Source organism: Geotrypetes seraphini, chromosome 5 (genome assembly GCF_902459505.1).
Source record: "Geotrypetes seraphini chromosome 5, aGeoSer1.1, whole genome shotgun sequence".
Classification (NCBI taxonomy): Eukaryota; Metazoa; Chordata; class Amphibia; order Gymnophiona; family Dermophiidae; genus Geotrypetes; species Geotrypetes seraphini.
Genome location: NC_047088.1, coordinates 138,396,949 through 138,422,486, shown reverse-complemented (window position 1 = coordinate 138,422,486; position 25,538 = coordinate 138,396,949). Strand labels below are relative to the sequence as shown.

The window sequence follows — 25,538 nt, the reverse complement described above, 5'->3', positions numbered from 1 at the left end:
CTTTCCTATGAAACTTCAGAAAAGCATTCAGATAATTTGAGATACCAATCCTTTATCCACAAGATAAGGAACCCTTATTATGTTCCACCTATTTCGCATTTCTAGTTGTCCTTGCCATCATTCCACAAGTCTCACCCATAGGCAGGAGTGTAATTGCACCAGTAGCTGATGGAAGTCCTGGGAGGATCTGCGGTAGCTGTCTTGGCTTGTCTCTGTTGCTTTGCTATCTAGTCCCAGAGCTCCACCTTTCCTGGAGCTATGGCTCCCTCACTTCTGTGCTATCAAACCTCCTTCCTACCAGCTCTATTTCCTCTGTGCTGCTGGACCTCCTTCCTCCCATCTAGAAGGGGCATCATTCAGTTATAGAACCTCACAAACTTTGCCTAAGCCATCCTGTTGTCTGCCTCTTAGCTGCTGCAGCTTCTCTTCCTAAGCAATCTCCTCAAAACCTTGCAATGCTTTTTATCATAGGAAAAGTTTTCGTCAACATGAGTTATAAGCCTGCTTGAACCAAGGATCAGGAATTCCACTAGAACTTTATGATGCTAAGTAACAGAACCCATGGAACATAGTTCAGTTTACCTAATATGGAGAAACCTTTTGACTGTCAACCAAAAGGCTTTATAATTTATATCAAATATACATGGAACCATGTACTGGGGAAAAATCCTAGCCTTTCTGATTGCAGTGGAAAATCTGCCTTCCCATTGAATACATTCCCACAACATCCTTATAAACTTTATATTCCAATTTATACATTCTTACCCTTCAGCTTTCAATGATATTAATGTGAGTAAATAATAGTGGGATATGATTTCTTCCCAGCAGTGAAAGTCAGAAATTTTCTATTAAACACTGATATACGAGTAGATTACAGTTTGTAATTTTTCACTACTGTGCTGACAGATTATTGCAGCTTTTACTAATAGCCCTTTTCTTTATCTCCCCAAAACCCTTGAAAGAGTTTCATTCTGTTACCCATTTCATTCTCTGAAGGGAAAGAAAGAGTTCATCCTTTCCCACCTCCCAACCCCCCAATCTGAGCTCCCTACACCTTGCCCCCACAGACAAAGAAGGCAAACTATGTCTATGGGCTACCATAAATATAGACATGCATTTCCAGACTCCCTTTGCCATTGTAGAAGAAAATAAAAAATCAAAATAGCTAAAGGCAAATTGTCAAACACTGCAGTGGGCTAAATTCAGCCCATCTCCAACACAAGCAAAGAAATCACAGTGTAGCTGAAACATTCATTCATTTCTTTCTGCTCCACCTTTCCTCCTCCAGTCAGATTCTTGACAGCAGCCTTGGTGTTGTGAAACAGATAGGGATGAAACATGCTCTGTGATTAAAAGCAAAGCACTTGAGAACTAGACAGGGAAAAGGGATGGACCTTCAGACACAGATTTTGTTACTTGCACTCAGAAAGTTAGAAGGTAGATTCTGCTCTAATTAATAAGGCAATCCAACCCTACTTGGACTTTCAGCTTAAAAGCTCTACAAAATGAAGATTTAAACTTTAAACTGAGAAGGTGATTACTTTTTATTTTTTCATATCTTGGACTGCTTCTTCTATTGTTATTGTTTCTGCTCTCTGCACACTAACAAAGAAAGAAAACAGGGAAAAGTAACATATAAATCTGCAAAAAACAAAACATAAAATTGCAAAAATAATAATAATGGTAAAACACTGGCTGCGGTTCATTTGGAGAATTTTGCTGTCTACAAATGGATGCATACTGGTGACTGCTCAGGTAAGAACAAAATTTTTGTATTAGTTAACAAATAGCCTAGCAGATACAACAATGTTTTTCAATGCATTGTCTTCTTGATGGCATCAATGTATAGAAAAAAATACAACTTTTTTTTTTTTTGCTCAGAACTGTGCATCATTTTTATGAGTTGCTTGTTTTGGATAACTATAAGAGCTCAAGGATGTATTGTTAGATTAGACTGAGCCATTGCATTTTTTGCATTGTTCAAGCTAAACTTTAGGAAAATACAACAGAATATTTACAGAAACATAACATAAATGTCGCTTCAATGTTGTCTTTCTGTTTACTTTATAATTTGTTTCTTGCATGCCATGGTAGAATTTATTTTCTCATTTCTCTTTTCTTCTCACCTTTTTATTTTATACTGTAAACCACTTTGATTTGATTTTGCTTACAAAAGGCAGTTAGGAAAGGGCTGCCGGATTAAGAAGAAAATTCAAGGGCTTTTCATCAATAGGTTGAAACTAGCGTTTCATATCAAACAAGACAATGATCTGAAGAGTACTAAATGTCTTTGAGGTGGCAGGGAGTTAGAAAGATGTTACCATTTGATTTCACAGCATAATTAAAGTGTTTTCTTAGGGCAAAATGTGCAGCTTACTTCCAGTAAGTGATAATTTTATAGATATGTGCATACATAATTTGTTCTTGCATACTTTTCTCTGTACACATACCTTTGACTTTTCAAAATAATAATAATAAAAAGGATAATCATGGTTCAATTTTTTTTTTTAAATCACTGTGCTTACATTTACAACTACACTACGAGTGGCCTAGTAGTTAGGACTGCAGCCTCAGTAACCCAAAGTTGCAGGTTCAAGCCCAGCACTGTTCCTTGTGACCCTGGGCAAGTACTTAACACTCCATTGTTAGTCAGATTGTAAGCCCACCAGGACAGATAGAGAGAAATACTTCAGTGCCTGAATGTAAACTGCTTAGGCTATAAGCAATGTATAAATACTTAAATAAATAAATTAATTGCATAAGATTTTCTGGGTTAATTTATATGCATATGCTTGTATTTTTAAATGTAAGCACATAAATGCAAACTCCTCCCCAATCCTGTCCCAGTGAATGCTTCCACACAGTTACGGTAAAGTTGTGTGTATAAGTCTGCATGAACATTACTTATGTGCAGTTTTATTAGAATCTATTTTCATACATTTAACACTATTTATTCAATTTTCTATACCAAGGGTGTCCAATGTCAGTCCTCGAGGGCCGCAATCCAGTCGGGTTTTCAGGATTTCCCCAATGAATATGCATGAGATCTATTAGCATACAATGAAAGCAGTGCATGCAAATAGACCTCATGTATATTCATTGGGGAAATCCTGAAAATCTGACTGGACTGCGGCCCTTGAGGACCGACATTGGACACCCCTGTTCTATACCATTCTCCCAGGGGAGCTCAGAATGGTTTACATGAATTTTATTCAGATACTTAAACATTTTTCCCTGTCTGTTCTGGTGGGCTCACAATCTGTCTGATGTACCTGGTGCAATGGGGGGATTAAGTGACTTGGCCAGGATCACAAGGAGTAGTGTGGGTTTGAACCCACAACTTCAGTGTGCTGAGGTTGTAGCTTTATTTTAGTTAAGAAATGCTTTAAAATTGTTCCTCGAGTCTAGATCCATGAGAAATTCACTCTTTTCCAACAGAATACCTAAACTGAAGACATGCCTTCTGAACAATTTACACTAGATGGTGCTCCTTTACCTCAGTATGAGATACATGCTTGTTTCTATGGTTAGTTTGTCAGGCAAGGTCTTGAGTTTCTGGTAAAAGTCTTTAAAATGATCATATACAGGAAGTTTTTTTAATCAGGAAGGTTTCTAAAAAGGTTGAACTTCTAACATTACCTGAAGTTCAGATCACTAAAGTACCTATTCATATGGAAATCTATAATTAAAAAAAGTCTCAAACTTTAGTGCTTGAAAACCTTGAATAAAACTGATCTCCATAATATCTGCAATGAATATTCATGCAATGGTGACAGAGTGGCCTGTGCATGCATACAGAATTCCCAGATATCCAAAAATATGTTTGTAATTTTCACAATCTTGATTAGGACACAATGGTATTGAAATCTGAAGACCCTGGCTCAATTCCCCATTGTTGAACCTTGGACAAAATCTTTAACCTCCTTTTGATCTAACCTAGAGTGTGAATTGTCTGGAGTCGGCATCCTTGTTGCCATGCAGTATGCTGTGTAGCTGAAATACATATATAATTCTACTGTCACAAAGAAATGTTTGTAACAAACATATATTTCAATAAAACAAAGTTCATTGTATCAAGAGTTTCTGTAGTAGGAAATATTTTATTTTCAATGTGTGACAAGCTACCTACTTCATAGAACAAAATTCATATCTATACTTTTGTGATGCTTTTGTTTGATTGTTTTGGGATATAATTGGGGATGATAATTTTGTCATTTTTAATTTGTGTATGACATGAAAAAGAATTGCTATTCTTTCTATGAAAGTAAACTTGCATAGTAACAGGAATTCCATCCCCTTTTCAAGGATTTTTTACATTGAGACTAAACACCCATCATATTCAGTGACTGTGTCACCATAGGATTCCTGTAATATAGGTCTCCCTGCTTTTAGGGAGCAATTCTATAATGTGAATCCTAATTACACACCCAAAAAGATTAGAATAACAATATATATGCATACACGTGTAAATGCCAAAATTTTGCAAAGTGCTATTCTGTATAGATGTACATGAGTTCAATCCTAGCCTGCTCCCTATGACTCTGGGCAAGTCACTTAACCCTCCATTGCTTATCGGGACAGATAGGAAAAAGTAATTAAAATTAAGAGTACCTGATTACTGTTCAATGTATTGTAAACCGCTTAGGGTAAATCCCTTCATGAAAGGCAGTTAATACGTCTCAAGAAATAAATAAATAAATAAATATCTTATATAGTGTACATTTGACAGATAGGTATACATATAGATTCTGGGTGTAGCATGAGCAACACTCACACTTGCCTGTATAACTAATACAATATTATAATTTACATGTGAATCTCCAACATTTAGACTCAAGTGTATACTCTAGATCTATGGCTGGTATAAGTTCTCATACCTAACATATGTGTGCATATATACCTGCTAAAACTGTTAGTTCTTAATATATATTTGGGAATTACGATTCCGGAAGACCTCATTCAGCTTCATGATCTGAATATTTTCCCATTATTAGAAAAAACCAAGACATGTTTGGTGACTTGGAGGCATTTCCCTATTTCTTTGATGGGACATATCGCTCTTTAAAATATGATGATATTTCCCCAATGGTTATATATTTTTCAGATGCTTCCCCTTCTTCTTTCCTGAAAGGTAGAACGCCAGTTTGACTGACTGTTACATGGTTTTCTCTGGGTGGGGAGCCGTCCACATCTTCCTTTGTGTCAGGTAGCCTTACCTGTTGACAGGGGATGCTTAGGTTTATTGTCTCTGAGGCGCTTTGTTGAGGCATGCCATATGCGACATATCCATGATTAGTTTCTATCCACTTCTCATTTCTCTTGGATATCTGTAGCGCTACTATTTTGGAAGCTTCATCACTTTAGTTTTCTTTTGTATGCACCCCAGGTTATGGCTGCTGTCCTGGGGAACCCTTATTATTTTTTTCTTGCTCCTCTGTGCTCGACTTGGCGTCAAGTTTGTGCCCAGATGCATCTTGATTTTAGGACTACACCTCTTTTGCCAGTTAATGGAAATCACTCTTTTTTTTTTTTTTTTTTTACCAGGAATGACCTCAGCTAGTTTTTTGGTCGCAAGGAGATATAACTTATTTATATCAACTATGTAGTGTTATTGTCTGATTCTAAGTTACGGACAGAAATAGGTTGGACTAGTTTAGACATATTTTCTTATATTCAACTTAAATATTATGGGGCTCATAATAATAAAAAAAAAGTCTAAAAAGTGGCCTAAATGGGTACTTGGATGATCAAAAAGCCTGATCGTCCAAGTACCCATAACCAAAGCTGGTTTTAGATGTATATAAAACCAGCTTAGGCCTTTCTCCTGCCTCTAAACGCATAGAGCAAAAAGAGGCATTTTTATAGGAGGAGAAAGGGTGGGAGGTGGGCCAACCTAGATGTAGGCATACAGCAGGTATAATCAAACCTTTAGGCAGGTTGCCTAGTCGGCACTTATACGTTGTGACTTAGACCAAGTCAAAACAGGTATAAGTGCTGAAAAAGGGGCCGCTGAGTTGATCACGCTGCTGTGATGAGCTCAGCGGCCCCGGCAACCTGCCTACCACCCCCGACAATGATTGGGGCAGGAGAGAGCCCAAGCACTCCTGCCCAAAGAACCGCCATCCTCCCCGACATGACTGGGGCAGGAGAGAGCCCAAGCCCTCCTGACTGAAGAACCACCATGCTCCCCAACACAATCGGGGCAGGAAGGAGCCCAAGCCCTCCTGCCCCAGCGACCCCCCCCCCCCCCACTCAATCGGGGCAGGAGGGAACCTAAGCCCTCCTGTCCAATGAAACCCCCTATCCCCCACCCCCACTAAGATACGGGCTAGAGGGATCTCAGGCACTCCTGCCCTCGGCACACCCCCTCCCATGATCGCCTCCCCGAATCCCCGATCGACCCCCCCCCCCGGTACCTGAAAACCAGTTGGCCGGATGTTGGGCGGGGTTTGAGGCACCAATTCGATGGATGGTGGGCCTGCTGGGCGAATGGGCTTGGGACCTGTCCATCCGTCCAACTGGTTTTCAGGTATGGGGGGTTATCGAGGGTGGGGGGTGTCGAGGGGTTTGCGGGGTCGGCGGATAGGGGACAACAACACTTTCTGATAATTTACTTTTTTGAATCTTAACATTTATTTGTTTTCACTGTCTTTCACAGTAGCCTATATCTTCTTTTAAATAGGAGGTCTAAGGCAAAAGTAAAATACAGTATAATGCTGCTCCTTCCAATCTTCAACTACTGCTTTCTCACTAAATCCAACCATATCCCACATTTTCCCTGGGAAATGTAATTCATTTGTGCCTGAAATCACTTTCTCAGCCTATATTCAATTCTTCTTACTATTTGCTGTTTTACCAATCAAGATGACCTTTATTCTATGCAATCACTGTGGTGCTTTAATTCCAAGACATACTATTTGGAGGCTTAAGGCTTGCCCCATCTGTCTTCAACTTGCTAGTATTAAGGAGGAGCTCTGCAAACTTAAACAGGAATTGAATACAATTAAAGCAGCTTCCATCACTCCACAAAATCATACCAACTTACCTCAAAGAATAAAACAGCCCAGGAATCAATGGGTCACAGTAGGCTCAGGAAGACTGCGACATGTAACACAGAAACATCCACCTTCACAAATATTACCTCTACAGAATTCCTTCGCTCCACTAGTGCACTGCGATACTCAAGAAAACAAGGGAGGTGGGACTGGAACCAATGAAGGTAACTCAAGAGAACAAGCGCACCCTAAGCACAAATAAAAAAGCCCAAAACAGAAAACTATTACTGTTGGGGGATTCCATCATCAGAGGCATTAACCTTGGAACACAAGGCGAGGAGACCAAAATAGTGAAATGTCTTCCAGAATCCTCAGCTACCAGGAGTTCCAGGCAAATACAGACTATAATTAAGGAAGAAACTAAGGATTTTAACACTGATGTTGTTATCCATCTGGGAACAAATGACCTGGCCAACAACTCCACACTTGCAGCACAGAAAGCTTTTCGGGAGCTTGGCGAGGGTGTGAAACCTTTTGTAAAGACTTTAACTTTTTCTGAAATACTGCCTACATATGGAAAGGGAGAGCAAAGAGTGAAAAACACAGAGGACTTTAATAGATGCTCAGAGCCTGGTGTCATCAAGAAGGCTTCAGGTATATAGGAGGATGGGGAAATACATGGAAGGACAAGAAGCTATATTGCACTGATGGGCTACATATTACTACAGCAGGAAAAAGAAACCTTGCAGAGAAATTTAGACAATATTTTTCTAGGCATTTAAACTAGAAGGTGGGGGTGGTGTATGTACGAAGGAAAATTATAGAGACCACCCCGGCAAAAGAAAAGATGTGATAGTAGTAAAGGCTGCAACATAAGCAATATCAGCAACTCATTTCTTAGTATTGCAACGGAAAGTGAAATAACACAAAAATCCATACGAAAAAGGAGATTATCGCTGAAAAATAGCTGGAAAGCGATGACCACAAATGCTCGTAGTCTAAGCAACAAAGTTCATGATCTGCAAGCCCTGATGTTAGAAGCAGATCTAGATATTGTCGCTATCACAGAGACATGGTTCAGTGAATCACATGGATGGGATGCAAACATACCGGGATATAATCTTTTTAGGAAGGACAGAGATGGTCAAAAAGGTGGAGGAGTAGTTCTCTATGTAAAGATCAATATCCAAGTGACCAAAATGCAAGGGACCTGGGGAGAGGAAGAAGCGATATGGATTGCTTTGAAAAGAGAAGATGGAACTCTATCTACGTGGGTGTAGTCTACAGACCTCCGACTCAATCGCAGCAAATTGATAAGGATTTGATTGTGGATATCCAAAAGTTTGGAAGGAAAGAGGAGGTTCTGCTGTTGGGAGATTTCAACCTGCCGGATGCGGACTGGAATGTTCCGTCTGCGGAATCGGAAAGAAGTAGGGAGATTGTGGATGCCTTTCAAGAGGCTCTGCTCAGACAAATGGTGATGGAACCCACAAGGGAAAAAGCGATATTGGATCTGGTCCTCACAAATGGAGAGAGTATCTCTAGTGTTCGAGTGGGTGTTCACCTGGGAAGTAGCGATCATCAAATGGTTAGGTTTGATATAACGTCTAAAGTGGAGAGAGGCCGCACGATACTTAAAGTCCTAGATTTCAAACGTACGGACTTTAATGCAATGGGAGAGTATCTGAAGAAAGAGCTGTTAGGATGGGAGGACATAAGAGAAGTGGAAAGACAGTGGTCTAAGCTGAAAGGAGCGATAAAAATGGCTACAGACCTTTATGTGAAGAAAATCAATAAAAACAAGAGAAAAAGGAAGCCGATATGGTTCTCCAACATAGTGGCTGAGAAAATAAAGGCAAAAGAGTTGGCGTTCGTGAAATATAAAAAAACCCAAGAAGAGGAGAGCAGAAAGGACTACAGGGTGAAATTGAAAGAAGCCAAGAGAGAGATACGTCTGGCGAAAGCACAGGCGAAAGAACAAATGGCTAAAAATGTAAAAAAGGGAGACAAAATTTTTTTCTGATATATTAGTGAAAGGAGGAAGATGAAAAATGGAATTGCTAGGCTAAAAGATGCTGGGAACCAATATGCGGAGAGTGATGAGGAGAAAGCAAATGTGCTAAACAAATACTTCTGTTCTGTGTTCACAGAACAAAATCCTGGAGAAGGACCGAGATTGTCTGTCAAAGTTACACGAGAAAATGGAGTAGATTCTGCGCCGTTCACAGAGGAGGGGTGTTTATGAGCAACTTGAAAAACTGAAGGTGGACAAAGCTATGGGACCAGACGGGATCCATCCCAGGATACTAAGGGAGCTCAGAGAAGTTCCGGCGAGTCCTATTAAAGACTTGTTCAACAAATCTCTGGAGATGGGAGTGATTCCTGGGGATTGGAGGAGAGCGGATGTGGTCCCTATTCATAAAAGTGGTCACAGGGATGAAGCAGGAAACTACAGACCGGTGAGCCTCACTTCAGTTGTTGGAAAAATAATGGAAGTGTTGCTGAAAGAAAGGATAGTGTACTTCCTTGACTCTAATGGGTTACAGGATCCGAGGCAACATGGCTTTACAAAAGGTAAATCGTGCCAAACAAACCTGATTTAATTTTTTGATTGGGTGACCAGAGAGCTGGATCGAGGACATATGCTAGATGTAATTTACTGGATTTCAGCAAAGCCTTTGATACAGTTCCTCATAGGAGGCTGTTGAACAAACTTGAAGGGCTGAAGTTAGGACCCAAAGTGCTGAACTGGGTCAGAAACTGGCTGTCGGACAGACGCCAGAGGGTGGTGGTTAATGGAAGTCGCTCGAAGGAAGGAAAGGTGAGTAGTGGAGTCCCTCAGGGTTCGGTGCTGGAGCCAATCCTGTTCAATATGTTTGTGAGTGACATTGCTGAAGGGTTAGAAGGAAAAGTGTGCCTTTTTGCAGATGATACCAAGATTTGTAACAGAGTAGACACTGAAGAGGGAGTGGAAAATATGAAATAGGATCTGCAAAAGTTAGAGGAATGGTCTAATGCCTGGCAACTAAAATTCAATGCAAAGAAATGCAGAGTAATGCATTTGGGGATTAATAATAGGAAGGAACCGTATATGCTGGGAGGAGAGAAGCTGATATGCACGGACGGGGAGAGGGACCTTGGGGTGATAGTGTCCGAAGATCTAAAGGCGAAAAAACAGTGTGACAAGGCAGTGGCTGCTGCCAGAAGGATGCTGGGCTGTATAAAGAGAGGCGTAGTCAGTAGAAGGAAGAAGGTGTTGATGCCCCTGTACAGGTCATTGGTAAGGCCCCACTTGGAGTATTGTGTTCAGTTTTGGAGACCGTATCTGGCGAAGGACGTAAGAAGATTTGAGGCGGTCCAGAGGAGGGCGATGAAAATGATAGGAGGCTTGCGCCAGAAGACGTATGAGGAGAGACTGGAAGCCCTGAATATGTATACCCTAGAGCAGGGGTGTCCAATGTCGGTCCTCGAGGGCCGCAGTCCATTTGGATTTTCAGGATTTCCCCAATGAATATAAATGAGGTCTGTTTGCATGCACTGCTTTCATTGTATGCTAATAGATCTCATGCATATTCATTGGGGAAATCCTGAAAACCCGACTGGATTGCGGCCCTCGAGGACCGACATTGGACACCCCTGCCCTAGAGGAAAGGAGAGACAGGAGAGATATGATTCAGACGTTCAAATACTTGAAGGGTATTAATGTAGAACAAAATCTTTTCCAGAGAAAGGAAAATGGTAAAACCAGAGGACATAATTTGAGGTTGAGGGGTGGTAGATTTAGGGACAATGTTAGGAAATTCTACTTTACGGAGAGGGTAGTGGATGCCTGGAATGCACTTCCGAGAGAGGTGATGGAGAGTAAAACTGACTGAGTTCAAAGAAGCGTGGGATGAACATAGAGGATTTAGAATCAAAAAATAATATTAAATATTGAACTAAGGCCAGTACTGAGCAGACTTGCACGGTCTGTGCCTGTATATGGCTGTTTGGTGGAGGATGGGCTGGGGAGGGCCTCAATGGCTGGGAGGGTGTAGATGGGCTGGAGTAGGTTTTAACGGAGATTTCGGCAGTTGGAACCCAAGCACAGTACTGGGTAGAGCTTTTAATTCTTGCCCAGAAATAGCTAAGAAGAAAAAATTAAAAAATTTAAATTGAATCAGGTTGGGCAGACTGGATGGACCATTTGGGTCTTTATCTGTCATCATCTACTATGTTGCTATGTTACTATGTTACTAAAGGTGTGCATTTACTAAAGGTGTTCTGTTTTACTAAGGGTGTGCAATGGAAACTTTGGCCCCCTTTTATGACGTTTCGTTAGGCTATTGCTGGCCACGGTGGTATTAGCTCCGACACTCCTAGGAATTCTAGGAGCATCAGAGATTTTACCTCCGTGACCAGCGATAAAAAAGCCTAACGTGGCTTCATAAAAGGGAGGTTTGTTTTTTAATTTCTTTTTTCCTATCATTTCTGGGTGTATCATTTATTTCATTTTAAGAGTGCTTTATTTTGGATATTTTCTTTTTTTTTTAGTGCATGCTATTTGTTAAATACCATGAACTAATCGAATAGTGTCCAGTAACTTCACTAATGGGTCGTTTTACTAAAAGGCATAAATTCCCGGATTTTATAAAGGGCACCCAAATTTGTGTACAATCCTGAGATCCACATGCAACTAAATTGGCACCAATTTGGATCTGTGCTCGCATCTTGCTATCTGCTATTCCATAACACTCACACCCAAATCCTATAACACACAACATTGACTTCCTTGTAAGGCTAAGGTAGAGTTCAAGATGTTGATAATGATTTTTAAAGTTTTATATGGTGTAAGTCCTGATTTCCTTTTGCATTACATTAACTTGTACCAGCCGAAAAGATCCTTTTGGTCACTTTCTGAAATCAGATTAATAAGCCCTACAAAGGCCTGCCCTAGATTCACTAACCTCCTTTTTTTGGGCGATCCATGGTCGAGTCTTGGTGGGTGACCGATTCACTAAAGAGTCTCCATGCAAATGATCTGATCGGACACATGCCCATAAGTGATCCCACAGATCGCTGCAGAGTGATCCAGACGCATGCGCAGACCATCCTCTTTTCTTGGAGATGCGATCCGCGCATGCATTTGCAAAGCTCACTCAGCTCGAGGTCAAAACAAAAGGGGGAGGGGGCTGCATCTCTTGCCCCATGAACCATCTAGCCCAAAAATCAGACTGACGAACAAAAATCCGTAGTGCAGCCCCGCTTTTAACCCGCAGGTTAAAAACACGGGTTCGCAGAGAGCAGGTCGGCAGAAAGCAGGGTGCTTTTTTGCACAAGGGAGCTGTTTTACTCATATGGTTTCAGGGCTGCAGTGCTGGGATTTCAAGGGTGGCAGAGAGCAGGACAGTCAGCAAGGACATGAGCGAATGGTCCTCGTCAGTCGCTTCAGTTTAGATTGGCCAGCCCAGTCGGTGTTCTTTCTTCTCTTTAGTGAATCGAGGCCTTCCTACTTTGCATGCTGTTTCCCCTCATTTGCATGGGTGGATCGGATTGGGCACGGCTCGGATCGGGTTGGGGTCGGGGAATGATTGCAAATTGGTCAAGACACAATCAGTCTGTTTAGTGACTCTAGCCCTAAATCTATTTGTTGATGGAAGAAGACTTTTAATTCTTTTTTTAATGGGAAAAGGCTCTGAATGTGGAACTTTTTGGGGCTCATTTTCAAAAAAGAAAAATGTCCAAAAAGTGGCATAAAGGGGCAGATGGACGTTTATCTCGCCAAAACCTAGCCCTGAAGGAGCATAGGGTAGAAGAGTTAACAAGCTACCCAATTTGTGTGTGTAATTGATAAATAAGCCAAATTAGTGTTAAGCACATAAGCATTGCCTCCGCTGGGTCAGACCAGAGGTCCATCATGCCCAGCAGTCCGCACACGCGGAGGCCCATCAGGTCCAGGACCTGTATAGTAGTCCTCTATCCATACTCTTCTATCCCCTTTTCTTCAGAAAGTTGCCCAATCCCTTCTTGAACCCCAATACTTAACTAGAAACGCCTTCACCGGATCAGACTTTAGGTCCATCTATTCTGGCGACCCGCACACGCGGAGGCCAAGCCAGGTGCTCCCAGATGGAGACCCTGATTACCCATAACCCTCAATGTGATTTGCAAGGAGGTGTGCATCCAACTCATGCTTGAAACCCAGAATGGTAGTCTCCGTCACCACCTCCTCTGGGAGAGCATTCCAAACGTTCACCACTCGCTGTGTGAAATAGAATTTCCTGACATTTGTCCCGAGCCTGCTGCCCCTCAGCCTCAGTCCATGACCTCTTGTCTGTGTCACTTTTGACAATGTGAACAACGGTGTTTCTTGCTCAATTTTATCGAATCCATTCAGTATTTTAAAAGTCTCAATCATATCTCCTCGCAGTCTCCTCCTCCCGAGGGTGAACAGTCCCAGTCCTTCGAGTCGTTCTTTGTAGCTCAAATTTTCCATACCTTTTACTAGCTTCATGGCTCGCCTCTGCACCCTTTCCAGCAGGGTTATATCCTTTTTTTTAGGTATGGAGACCAGTGTTGGACACATATTCCAAGTGTGGTCTGACCATTGCTCTGTAAAACGGCATTATAACGGCCGCCGATCTACTCGTGATCCCCTTCTTTATCATACCTAACATTCTGTTTGCTTTCTTTGCCGCTGCCGCACATTGAACCGACGGCTTCAGATTCCTGTCTATCAGTACCCCCAGGTGTTGATATTTGGGTGCTAATAATTATCAGTGCTAATTGGCATTAATTAATATTTGTTTACACATCTCTAGATGCCATGGGAGAGGCATGGATGGATCCGGGCTTTCCTGGAATTTGTGTGCAGTTTTACTGAATAAGGGAGATTCTTTCCTACAGTATAGAGAAGGTGGAGAGGGGCAGATTCTTCAGACTGGCGGGGACAACAAAAACAAGAGGTCATTCAGAAAAACTGAGAGGGGACAGATTCAAAATGAATGCAAGGAAGTTCTTCTTCACTCAGAGGGTGGTGGACACCTGGAACGTGCTTCCAAATGAGGTAATAGGACAGAGTACAATATTGGGGTTCAAAAAGGGACTGGATGACTTCCTGGAAGCGAAGGGGATTACAGGGTACAGATAGAGGGTTACTCTACAGGACATTAAGTGAAAAGCGTATGAGAGTTTTAGGGTATGAGCACTATCAGGTCATGGATTTGAGGGGCTGCCGCGTGAGCGGACTGCCGGGCACAATGGACCTCTGGTCTGACCCGACAGGGGCAATACTTATGCTCTTATGTTAATTTAAGTGCAAAATTTATATAAGGTTTAAGTTGATGTAAATCCTTGTGCCTAAAATTGGCATATCAAGATCCCACAAAAGGTGCTAGCGGTATTAAGTCGTTTGCAGGAATTTCTTGAAAAGTAGGGTCTTTATTTCTTTTCTGAATGTTTTATAGTCTGGGGTCATATAAAATATATGCACAAAATATTACATATGTTCATAAAAAACCACCAAATCTGAGATAAATCATACAGAATGGAGCAACATACTCTGTAGGAAAAACACTATACAAGTCTAGAAAGAATAAATAATAAATATGTATTTAAAAAAAGGTCACTAGAATAATGAATGCATATAAGTCAAAATATAAAATATGTATGTATATAAATTGTGATACTGATTTTTCCACACTAGTGATATAAATAATGAAATAAAGTGTAATCTTTACCACACTGAAATGTTAGCACTTCAGAATGACATATGAATATCAAGAAAAGAGGAAAACATATAGAAAAAAAAGGGGGGGAAAAAAAGGCGGGAGAGTAGAGGACTTCTTGATATTCATATGTCATTTTGAAGTGCTAACATTTCAGTGTGATAAAGATTACACTTTATTTCATTATTTATATCATTAGTGTGGAAAAATCAGTATCATGATTCTTTTTCCCCTTTACACTTGGAATTTCTAGCCATAGGGATTCCAAGGTGTGTTTTGTGTCCTCTAGAAATTTCTGTCTATTCAATTTCAGGCCCTGCAATATAATTTGTACCCTGGTATGACGGTGTTCCATTTAGTTATCTTCCTTCCACCAGTTCTTAGAGATCTATTATATCTATTTTTTCATTTAAAGCAATATAGTTTAACTCTTCCATCTTGTTTCTTAAGCTTCTGGCATTTGCATGCAGACAGTGTTGCTGTTCCTTTTTGCAACTTGATCAGCAGTTGATAGTGATAATTCACAATATTTAAAATCTGCCTGCTCTGTGTTTATAGACACCTCGCCTATTATGGTCTATATTACAACCTGGCTATCATCACTGTTTTGGTGATATCTTTAAAGATATCTTGTTTCCAATCATATGCTTTTGAGGAACTGTCAGTCTTTCTCCAGTTTCTAGTTTAAAAGCTGCTCTACCTCCTTTTTAAATGTGTTTTTCTTTTTATTGATATGAAAGAAAACAGTACAAGTACAAACAGAATCAGAAGGCACAAATAATAACAAGTACAAAGGCAAAGCAGCCACATCTGATGCATCGTAACTCATCGGCACAGAATGCAAACATACCAAACATCCTACATAACAAACCCCCTCCCACCCATCTCAAACTCTTCCTCCCCAGAACAAAGGGTGTGGTGTGTACAATCAAAAGAAAAGGAGAAAATATAACCTACTGAGCCATTATGGTAAAACTGCCAGCTCAGAATGGGCCATCTGCCAATTGACATATAAGTCCCAAGTCTTATGGTAGAAAGTCAATTGATTCCACCGGAGAGCAATCAGTTTAGGCATTTTGGGGATATAATTCACTTTCACCAGCACAGCAGATAAGGCAGGCAGGCATCTCTGGTCTCTTCCAATGTGATGCCAGGAGAAGGCGACAAGCAGTGAGAACTTGATGTACCCACTTCCAGCTCCATGTGGGCAAGGCAAAGGGACCAACATTCAGAAGATAGCATTCCGTAGATTTAGGGATGGATTGTCCCAGCACATCAGAAATAAATTACAAAACCTGGTCCCAGTATTGTTGAGCCTTGGGACAATACCACCAAATATTCTCAAAGTTACCCAAAGCCCCACAAGCTCTCCAGCAGAGATCAGATCCATGTCCAAATAGAGCTCTAAGGTGAACCAGGGGAAAAGTACATTTTGTATCCATTTACTACCATGTTGCTAGCAATAGAAACTTTAAGAAGTGATTGAAAAATTTTCCCCATTCCACTGAGTAGCATATACCAAGGAGCGCCTCCCATTGCTGCTTATATTTTAATGGGACCAGCCTGGTGATGCTTCCTTGACAAACTCCCCCAACCGTCAGTGGTACCTCAAAAGGAAAAGTATCCAGGGATCTCAAATCCTGTTGAGCCCTCTTTTTAATAAAATTCTTCAACTGTCTATAAGAACATAAGAAATGCCTGCACCGGATCAGACCTGAGGTCCATCCAGTCCTCACACACACGCGGAGGCTCAGCCAGGCGTACCCTGATGCATACATTAGTCACTCGTATCCCTCAATGTGTCCTGCAAGAAGATGTGCGTCCAATTTTCCCTTAAATCCTAGAATGGTAGTTTCTTCCACCATCTCTTTCGGGAGAGAGTTCCAGGCGTTCACCACTCACTGTATGAAGCAGAACTTTCTGACATTTGTCCTGGCCGTGTCCCCTCTCAGCTTCAGGCCATGACCTCTGGTCCGAGTCTGGGTCACATTCGCCAATGTGAATAAAGCTATTTCTTGCTCTCCATCCTTTCCCCCTGCTGGTGAGTGAGCTTGCTCCATTTTGTCGATTCCTTTTAGCAATTTAAAAGTCTCTATCAGATCCCCTCTCAGTCTTCTCTTCTCAAGAGTGAATCCTTGTATCTTCTGAGGCGATCCTTGTAGCTCAAGTTCTCCATATCTTCTACTAGCTTCATCGCTCTCCTCTGCACCTTCTCCAGCAGTGTTATATCCTTCTTCAGGTATGGAGACCAGTGTTGGACACAGTATTCCAAGTGTGGTCTGACCATTGCTCTATAAAGCGGCATTATGACCTCCCTTGATCTACTCGTGATTCCCTTCTTTATCATGCCTAACATCCTGTTAGCTTTCTTTGCCGCCGCTGCACATTGAGCCGATGGCTTTAGGGTCCTGTCTATCAGTACCTCTAAGTCTTTTTCTTGTTCGCTCTTCCTCAATGTTATACCTAACAGATTATACTCATGCTCCTTGTTTTTTCTGCCCAGGTGCATCACTTTGCATTTTTCCACATTAAAACTCATCTGCCAATTTTCTGCCCATCTCTCAAGTTGCTTCAAATCTCTCTGAAGTTTCTCGATGTCTTTTTGTGATCTGATTGTCCGGCATAGCTTTGTGTCATCTGCAAACTTGACAATAACACTGGTCGTTTCTTCTTCCAGGTCATTTACGAAGATATTGAATAAGATAGGCCCAAGAACCGAGCCCTGAGGCACACCGCTAGTTACTTTTTTCCAGTCTGAGTACTTCCCATTTATGCCCACTCTCTGTCTTCTGTTTTCCAGCCATTTTCCTATCCATCTTAGTATATCCCCTTCTATTCCATGACTTTGTAGTTTTTTGAGAAGTCTCGCATGAGGTACTTTGTTGAACGCTTTCTGGAAGTCCAAGTATATTACGTCTACCGGTTCTCCGCTATCGACTTGTTTGTTCACTCCCTCAAAAAATTGAAGTAAGTTGGTCAAGCACGACTTTCCTTTCCTGAAGCCATGCTGACTACCTTTCAGCAGGTCATGGTTATCTAGATGCTGTACTATGCTGTCTTTAATCAAAGCTTCAACCATTTTCCCAGGGACCGATGTGAGACTCACAGGTCTTTAGTTTCCCGGTTCTCCCCTTGATCCTTTTTTGAAGATTGGGATGACGTTCGCTATCTTCCAGTCTTCTGGTATCCATCCGGTTCTAATTGACATGTTAGTGAGGGATTGCAGTAGTTCTCCGATTTCCACCTTTAGTTCCTTTAATACTCTCGGGTGAATTCCATCTGGGCCAGGAGATTTGTCACTTTTTAGTTTGTCAATCTGATAGTAAATCTGGTCCAGATCCACCTTCACTGTGGTCAGGCTCTCCTCTATTTCTCCCTTGAAAACTTTCACTGTTTCGGGTATTGAAGTGGCATCTTCCTTGGTAAAGACAGAAGGAATTTAATCTGTCTGCAATCTGTTTGTCTTCTTTGATGTATCCTTTTCTTCCTTGGTCGTCGAGAGGGCCTACTGTCTCCTTTGCAGGTTTTTTCCCCTTAACATATCTAAAAAAGGGTTTGAAGTTTTTGGCCTCTTGGGCTATCTTTTCCTCATAGGCCCTTTTGGCTTCTCTCACCGCCTTGTGGCACTTCTTCTGGTCGTCTTTGTGACTGTTCCAAGGCTCGGTTGTATTCTCGCGTTTCCATTTTTGAAAAGAGTCCTTTTCCCTAACTGCATCCTTCACCTCTTTGGTTAGCCAAGCTGGTTCTCTTTTGGCTTTAGTTTTCCTTCCTTTGGTTATCTGCGGAATGTATAGATTCTGTGCTTCGGTGATAGTATTTTTTAGTAGGGACCATACTTGCTCTACTGTTTCGATTTCAGCTATCCTTTTTTTTGATCCTTTTTCTTACCATGGCTCTCATGTTGTCATATCTTCCTTTTTTAAAGTTAAATGTTGTGGTTAGGGTCTTGGTTCGCTTCCCCTTTCCGATGTCGAGTTTAAAGTAGATCATGCTGTGATCGCTCGTCCCCAGCGGGACCGTGACTTCTACTTCTTTTGTTTGCCCAGTTATGCCATTTAGGACCAAGTCCAAGGTGGCGTTTCCTCTTGTCGGTTCTCCTACCATTTGTTCCAGGAAACAGTCACCCACCATTTCCAGGAACTTTATCTCCCTGCCGCAGCTTGAGGTTACTAGGTTCCAGTCTATTCCTGGGAAATTGAAGTCTCCCAGAAATAGATCGCTGGAAGTCAATCCATATTTCTCCATCAGGGTCTCAAATGGGAGCAACTCCCCGTACTCAAAAAGTTGACCCAAAGTCAGTAGGCCCTTCTTGGCCCAGCCCTAAAATATTGTGCCCAATTCCCCTGAGATAAAATTAGGCACATCTAGAATAGCAGTCCAAATAGCAAGAACAAGCTTTAACCTAAAGAGCCAGGATATGCTGTAAAATGGGATTCTCCGTATGGGAGATATCATTCAAAAGTGCCAATGGCAACCAAGGCATCACCTATAATGAAGCCCTACCCAATATATGTTGTTCCATTCTAACCCATGATCTGTGATGGTCCCACTTCCAATTAATTATATATCAAAGCTGAGCAGCTTGATAATAGTGAAGATGTGGGACCGCCATACCACCTAAATACCTGGTCTGATATAACATAGAACGTAACACCCTGGGGGGGGGGGGCTTCTTCTTCCAGATACAAGAAAACACTCAGCTCTCCAAGCATTGAAAAAAAATCCTATGGCAATGGTATGGGGAGTGCTGAGAAAAGATACAAAAGTCATGGAAGCACCACCATTTTCACTATATGAACTCTACCTCACCAGGATATATTAAGATGTTACCATCTCTCCAACTCATCCCAAACAGAACATAACATGACAGGGTAATTAGCTGCATATAAAGAATCCATCCTTGCAGTGGTACCTAGATACAGAGTCGCTCATCTTTGGTCTTTGACCTGGGGGCCGCCGTGTGAGCGGACTGTTGGGCGCGATGGACCACTGGTCTGACCCAGCAGTGGTAATTCTTATGTTCTTATAAGGGAAAGATCTAAAATTTCTGACTGTCATATTAATTTTGAAACCTCACACCTGACCAAAGGCTGCCAAAATGCCAACCACCTCAAACAGTGAGGTGGAGGGGGTCCCTCAAAGTGAAGAGAATGTCATCTGCAAAAAGGAGAATCTTAATCTACAATACACCACATGAAATGCCCCAAACCCCCTGGGTCTGTCGTACCAACTGCGCCAAAGGTTCCATTGTAAAGGCAAATAATTTTGGAAAAAGTGTGCAACCTTGTCTCATCCCCCATCTCAATTCAAAGTTATCCATATAGCAGCCATTGATTTTTATACAGGCTAGGGGACTGGAATAAAGAGATCAAAGACACTGGAGGTAACCCACGTATATGCCCACCTTCTCCAGAACCTGAAAGAGATAAGGCCAATAAACCCTATCGATGCCGAGAATAAAAGCTGAGCCCCCCACTCTACCAGCTTGCCAAATAAGATAGTATACCCTATGAATATTATCAAATGATTATCGACCTCAAACAAAGCCTGACTAATCATCCTTAATCAGATGTGGTATATAAGCCTGTAGATTCTTGGCCAAAATTTTGGTAAATATTTAGTAGTCCACATCTAGTAGAGATATAGGCCTGTAGGAGGCACAATGAGCTGGGTCTTTCAAAAGAAGAGTTTCAAAAGAAGATTTATGCCCACTAACCGCCAAGAGTGAGGCAATTCGACCCCCTCAGTCACATCATTAAGAAACCGCTGCAAGGGCTTGGTCAGAGAGGTGTGGAACAATTTGTAAAATTTAACAGAAAAGCCATCCAAACCAAGGAACTTGCCCGATTGCATATCTTTGATGGCCCAGGATATATCCTTCTCAGAAATAGGCAAGGATAACTGTTCCGCCTCCCCCAGAGGGGGATATGGAGGACTGCTGTTCAGGTTGATACATGGTATGATAATATTGAGTAAATGATTGTTGAATCTGCTCATGGATAGTACAATCCTCGCCCTGGGTCCCAGAAACCCATTGGATGATATTTCTAGCTTGTTTCTTTTTCAATTTGTGGGCCAACAGTCTACCAGCTCTATTTGCAGACTCAAAATACTCCTGGCAGAGATGCTGCAGCCTAACACTGATCTCCATCTCCAGCAGTTCAAGCTTAAGCTGGGTCAGAAAGGGATGAGAAGGGGGAAGCTAATGACCCCTATGCTCTCACTCCAGATGATAGAGGTGGGACTGGAGGTAAGATGACCTCTGAGCCTTAACCCTCCAGAAATGAGTTCCAAAGCCAATGATCTTACCCCTGTTTTCAAACCTTCCCAAAATGCAGCTGAGGAAATCTTGGGGGTATCATTAAATTTGAAATATTCTTGCAATCCCTCCCAAGATGCTGTATATTGTTAGGGTCTAGAAGGAGACTGTTGTCAAGTCACCAGTATCTCCACCCATGTAAACTAGGCTGAAGAGTTAAACTGAACCAGATAAGAGCATGACCTGACCACTGTCTAGACTCAATGGATGATGCCCTTACAGCAGAAAGAAGATCCTTTCCTTACAGCAGAAAGATCCTTTCCTTGTGCAAAATCATACATTAGAGATTCATCTCATTTTTTAACAATCCTTGGATGCATTATCGGCATCCATTGATATCCAGTCTGGGCTATTAGTAACCGCAGATGTAACCGCGCTTTACACCAATATACCACATGGTGCAAATCGATTTGTCCCCTCAGAAAAAATTGTTCCTGAGGGAACTGGCTAAAATGGTCATCTTTCATAATTATTTTGAACTTGAGAACAAGTATTTTATTCAGACTAAGGGGGTGGCGATGGAGCAATGGTGGCCCCATCCATCGCCTGCCTCTATATGTCTGACTATGAGGATCAACATTTTATAAATCTAAATGGTTTGAGCAGGTGGGCATGTGTGAAGAGGTTCATAGATGATATTTTCTTTGTATGAGGTGAGACAAGGGAGGAATTGGATGAATTTATGCAGGAACTTAATCATTTTGACCCTAACATTAAGCTTACTTATACCAAATGTCTATCCTGGGTTAGAAGAAATGAACATCTGGGGTGATGAATCCTCCAAATGTCAACTACATGCCAGGCTTCCAAGAGGTGGTGCAACTGTTTCCTATCCAATTTACCATATTGTACTGCTTGTGCAGAATATCCAAGGTGGCATTTAAAGTTAGATTAAAATCCCCCTCCCCCTACTATCAATTTCCACTCTGCTGTTCTAGCCAGCAAAGCCCCTATCCACCGATAAAACTGTCCCTGTTTAGTGTTAGGAGCATAAAGATTCAAAAGCGTATATAACTGACCTTCCAAGAGTACTTTAAGAAAAAGATATCTATCCTCTTTATCGTGGACAATATCTTGCACTTGCACAGGCAATGAATTGGCAAATAATATAGCAATTCCATTAGTTTTATTCTTAACTTTATTGAGGCAAACAAAATCTCCTTATACCTAATGTGGTTCTGGTTTTTTTCTTCAGGCAGACTTAGAAACTACATTAGCAGTTGCCTCCCTTAAAGTTCAAGTTGCAGGTCTTTCATGTTCTAGAACATGCAGAGGTGTTAGTTTGCTTACTGCTCATCCAGCTGTGTTCAGGTTTATGAGAAAGGGCACTTCCCTTGCATATTCCTTTTCCTTCATGGAATCTTAGCATCATTCTGCAGGGCCTTGGGGAGGCCCATTTGATCCTCGGCACAACATATTTTGGGGCTTCAGGCTCTTTTGTGCAGGGAGTCCTTTATCCATATTTCAGACGCGGGAGCTATTCTCCGTCCTATACCTTCCTACCTTTTTACTGAAGGTGGTTTCTGCCTTCCATGTTAACCAGGAAATTCATTTGTCTGTGTTTCCTTCTACAGGCTCAGAGCGAAAGCATTGGATCTTGTGCATGTTAGATGTCAGGAGAGTCTTGCTTCACTGTTTGGAGAGGACTCGTGATTTCAAGGTGTCTGATCACTTTTTTGTCCTGACTGCTGCGCCTCACCATGGTCGGCCGACACCCAAGTCTTTGATCGCTCGATGGATTCGAATGGCTATTTCATGACTTACATTGCCCTTGGCAAGCAGTCACTGATTTTGCTTTGATTAGAAGTGTGGCTGTGTCATGGGCAGAGTTTTGCACAATTCATCCTGATGAAGTTTGCAGGGCAGGTATTTGGTCCTCTCTTCATACTTTTACCCGGTTTTACTAAGTGGATGTGGCGGCTCGTTCTGATGCCGCTTTTGGGACATCAGTGTTGAGGACAGGCTCTTCTGTCCCTCCCTAGCTGCTACCATTGCTTTTGTACATCATCTAGCATATGGAATCTGGAAGGGATGTAACAGAATGGAAGATTAGGTTTATACCTTTGGTAATCTTTCTGTTAGTCCCTGTAGGATTCCATACTACCTGCCCTCTCGGTATGCACTCAGTTGTTGAATAGCCTGCTTCTTTGTGCCTCAATTGTTCTTCTTGCAGGCTTGACGTCTTTCCAGTCAGTTGACAGATTCTGGGTGCAGTTTTCTACTTCTGTGAGTATGCTTTCCTGAAGGCTGTTTCAGGTGGGTGCTCATTGCGTGGATGTTATTCAAATATACCATCCTGGAAGCCCAGACTAGATATATTCCATGTATTAAAAAAGGAGGAAGGAAGACCAAATGGCAGCCAGCATAGTTAATGAATGAGGTAAAGGAAACTATTAGAGCTAAAAGAAAATCCTTCAGAAAGTGGAAGAAGGATCCAACTGAAAATAATTGTAAACAACACAAGAAATGTTAAGTCAAATGCAAGGCGCTAATAAGGAAAGTGAAGAGAGACCTTGATACGAAGATTGCGCTGCAAGCAAAAATATACAGTAAAAACTTTTTAGGTATATTAAAAGCAAGAACCGGTAAGAGAATCAGTTGGATCACTAGATGACAAAGAGATAAATGGGGCTCTTGGAGAAGACAAGGCCATAGCGAAGAGATTAACAGCCTCTTTTACAAAGCCGCGTTAGTGGCTGCCATGCAGCAACAGCCCCAAAGCCCTTTAAATCTCTATGGGCTTCGGGGCCATTAGCACAGAGCAACTGCTAGTGCGGCTTTGTAAAAAAGAGGCCATAAGTGAATTCTTTGCCTCAGTCTTCACCGAGAAAGATGTGGGGGAACTACTGGTGCCAGAAAAGGTATTCAATTCTGATGAATAAGAGAAACTCAAGCAAATCTCTGTATCACTAGATGTTATAATAAGTCAATTTGACAAATTGCACAGTAGCAATTCGCCTGGACTAGATGGTATATATCCCAGAGAACTGATAGAATTGAAAAATGACTCGCAGAGTTATTAGTAATTAGTAATTTCTCTTTAACATCCAGCATAGTACTGGATGATTAGAGATTGGCCAACATGATGCCAATTTTTCAAATGAGTTCCAGAGGTGTTCTGGGAAATTGTAGACTGGTGAGTCTGACATCAGTCTTGGGCAAAATGGCAGAGGCTATTATAATGAACAAAATGACAGAACATATACATATCTTCAATCTCTCTTCACCTCAATAAATCAACACCACATGAACTACACCATTTGTGAGTGTTTAAGTGAATGCTCAGACCCACAACCAAAACTCTAGTGAAAATTCACAGAGCTGGTTGCTGTTGAGACCATCATTGCTGTTCACCGTCTCCACCACCTGCAAACTTAATTATGCACTTAACAGTTATAATTAAAATACACCGTGCTGATAAGGGTGGTGGGATTGTAGTTCAAGATTACAGTGACTACAATAAAGAGGCTTTGGGACAGTTACGGAATGAATAATTTTATAATGAAATTCTGCAAGATTGTACTGGTGACATCAAGATCATGATTGATGACTTGTTGGCTAGAGCTAAATATGAAGGAGTGATCTCCAATAAAGAATATAAGTGTTTGGGACAAGATTTTCCTCAGGTCCCTTTCATTTATTTTATTCCCAAAATCCACAAGTCATTGTCAAGACCACCAGGGCGCCCTTTCGTAGCTGGGATTAGGTCAGTGTTAGAACCGTTGTCTAGATACATAGATAGTTTCATTAAAGACAGGGTTCCTTGTGTAAAATCATACGTTAGAGATTCATCTCATTTTTTAACAATCCTTGGATGCATTATCGGCATCCATTGATATCCAGTCTGGGCTATTAGTAACCGCAGATGTAACCGTGCTTTACACCAATATACCACATGGTGCAAATCGATTTGTCCCCTCAGAAAAAATTGTTCCTAAGGGAACTGGCTAAAATGGTCATCTTTCATAATTATTTTGAACTTGAGAACAAGTATTTTATTCAGACTAAGGGGGTGGCGATGGAGCAATGGTGGCCCCATCCATCGCCTGCCTCTATATGTCTGAATATGAGGATTAACATTTTATAAATCTAAATGGTTTGAGCAGGTGGGCATGTGTGAAGAGGTTCATAGATGATATTTTCTTTGTATGAGGTGAGACAAGGGAGGAATTGGATGAATTTATGCAGGAACTTAATCATTTTGACCCTAACATTAAGCTTACTTATACCAAATGTCTATCCTGGGTTAGAAGAAATGAATCTCAGAGTAATAAGTGTAATCAACATCTGGGAGTGATGAATCCTCCAAATGTCAACTACATGTCAGGCTTCCAAGAGGTGGTGCAACTGTTTCCTATCCAATTTACCATATTGCAGTTGCTTTTCTATGATGAATTGAAGAAGTAATGAAGTTGAAAACCTGCTACAGCTTCAGCTCATGATGACGCTGTAATAGCGAAACGTGGTGCTACTTCGGGCAAGCTGGATACAATTGGAATAAGAAGGCATTTTATGATC

The 25,538-nt window shown here is 41.5% G+C and overlaps 1 protein-coding gene across 3 annotated transcripts in view; it reads left to right on the top strand.

The window, feature by feature from the left end:
• Positions 1-1,448: 1,448 nt before the first annotated feature.
• Positions 1,449-25,538, top strand: part of PTH2R (parathyroid hormone 2 receptor) — a 335,103-nt gene continuing 311,013 nt past the window's right edge. For all 3 annotated transcript variants that reach the window (XM_033944289.1, XM_033944291.1, XM_033944292.1), the window contains exon 1: positions 1,449-1,755. In XM_033944289.1, the coding sequence (XP_033800180.1) occupies positions 1,681-1,755 (75 nt within the window). In that variant the 5' untranslated portion in view covers positions 1,449-1,680. The remainder of the gene's footprint in view (positions 1,756-25,538) is intronic.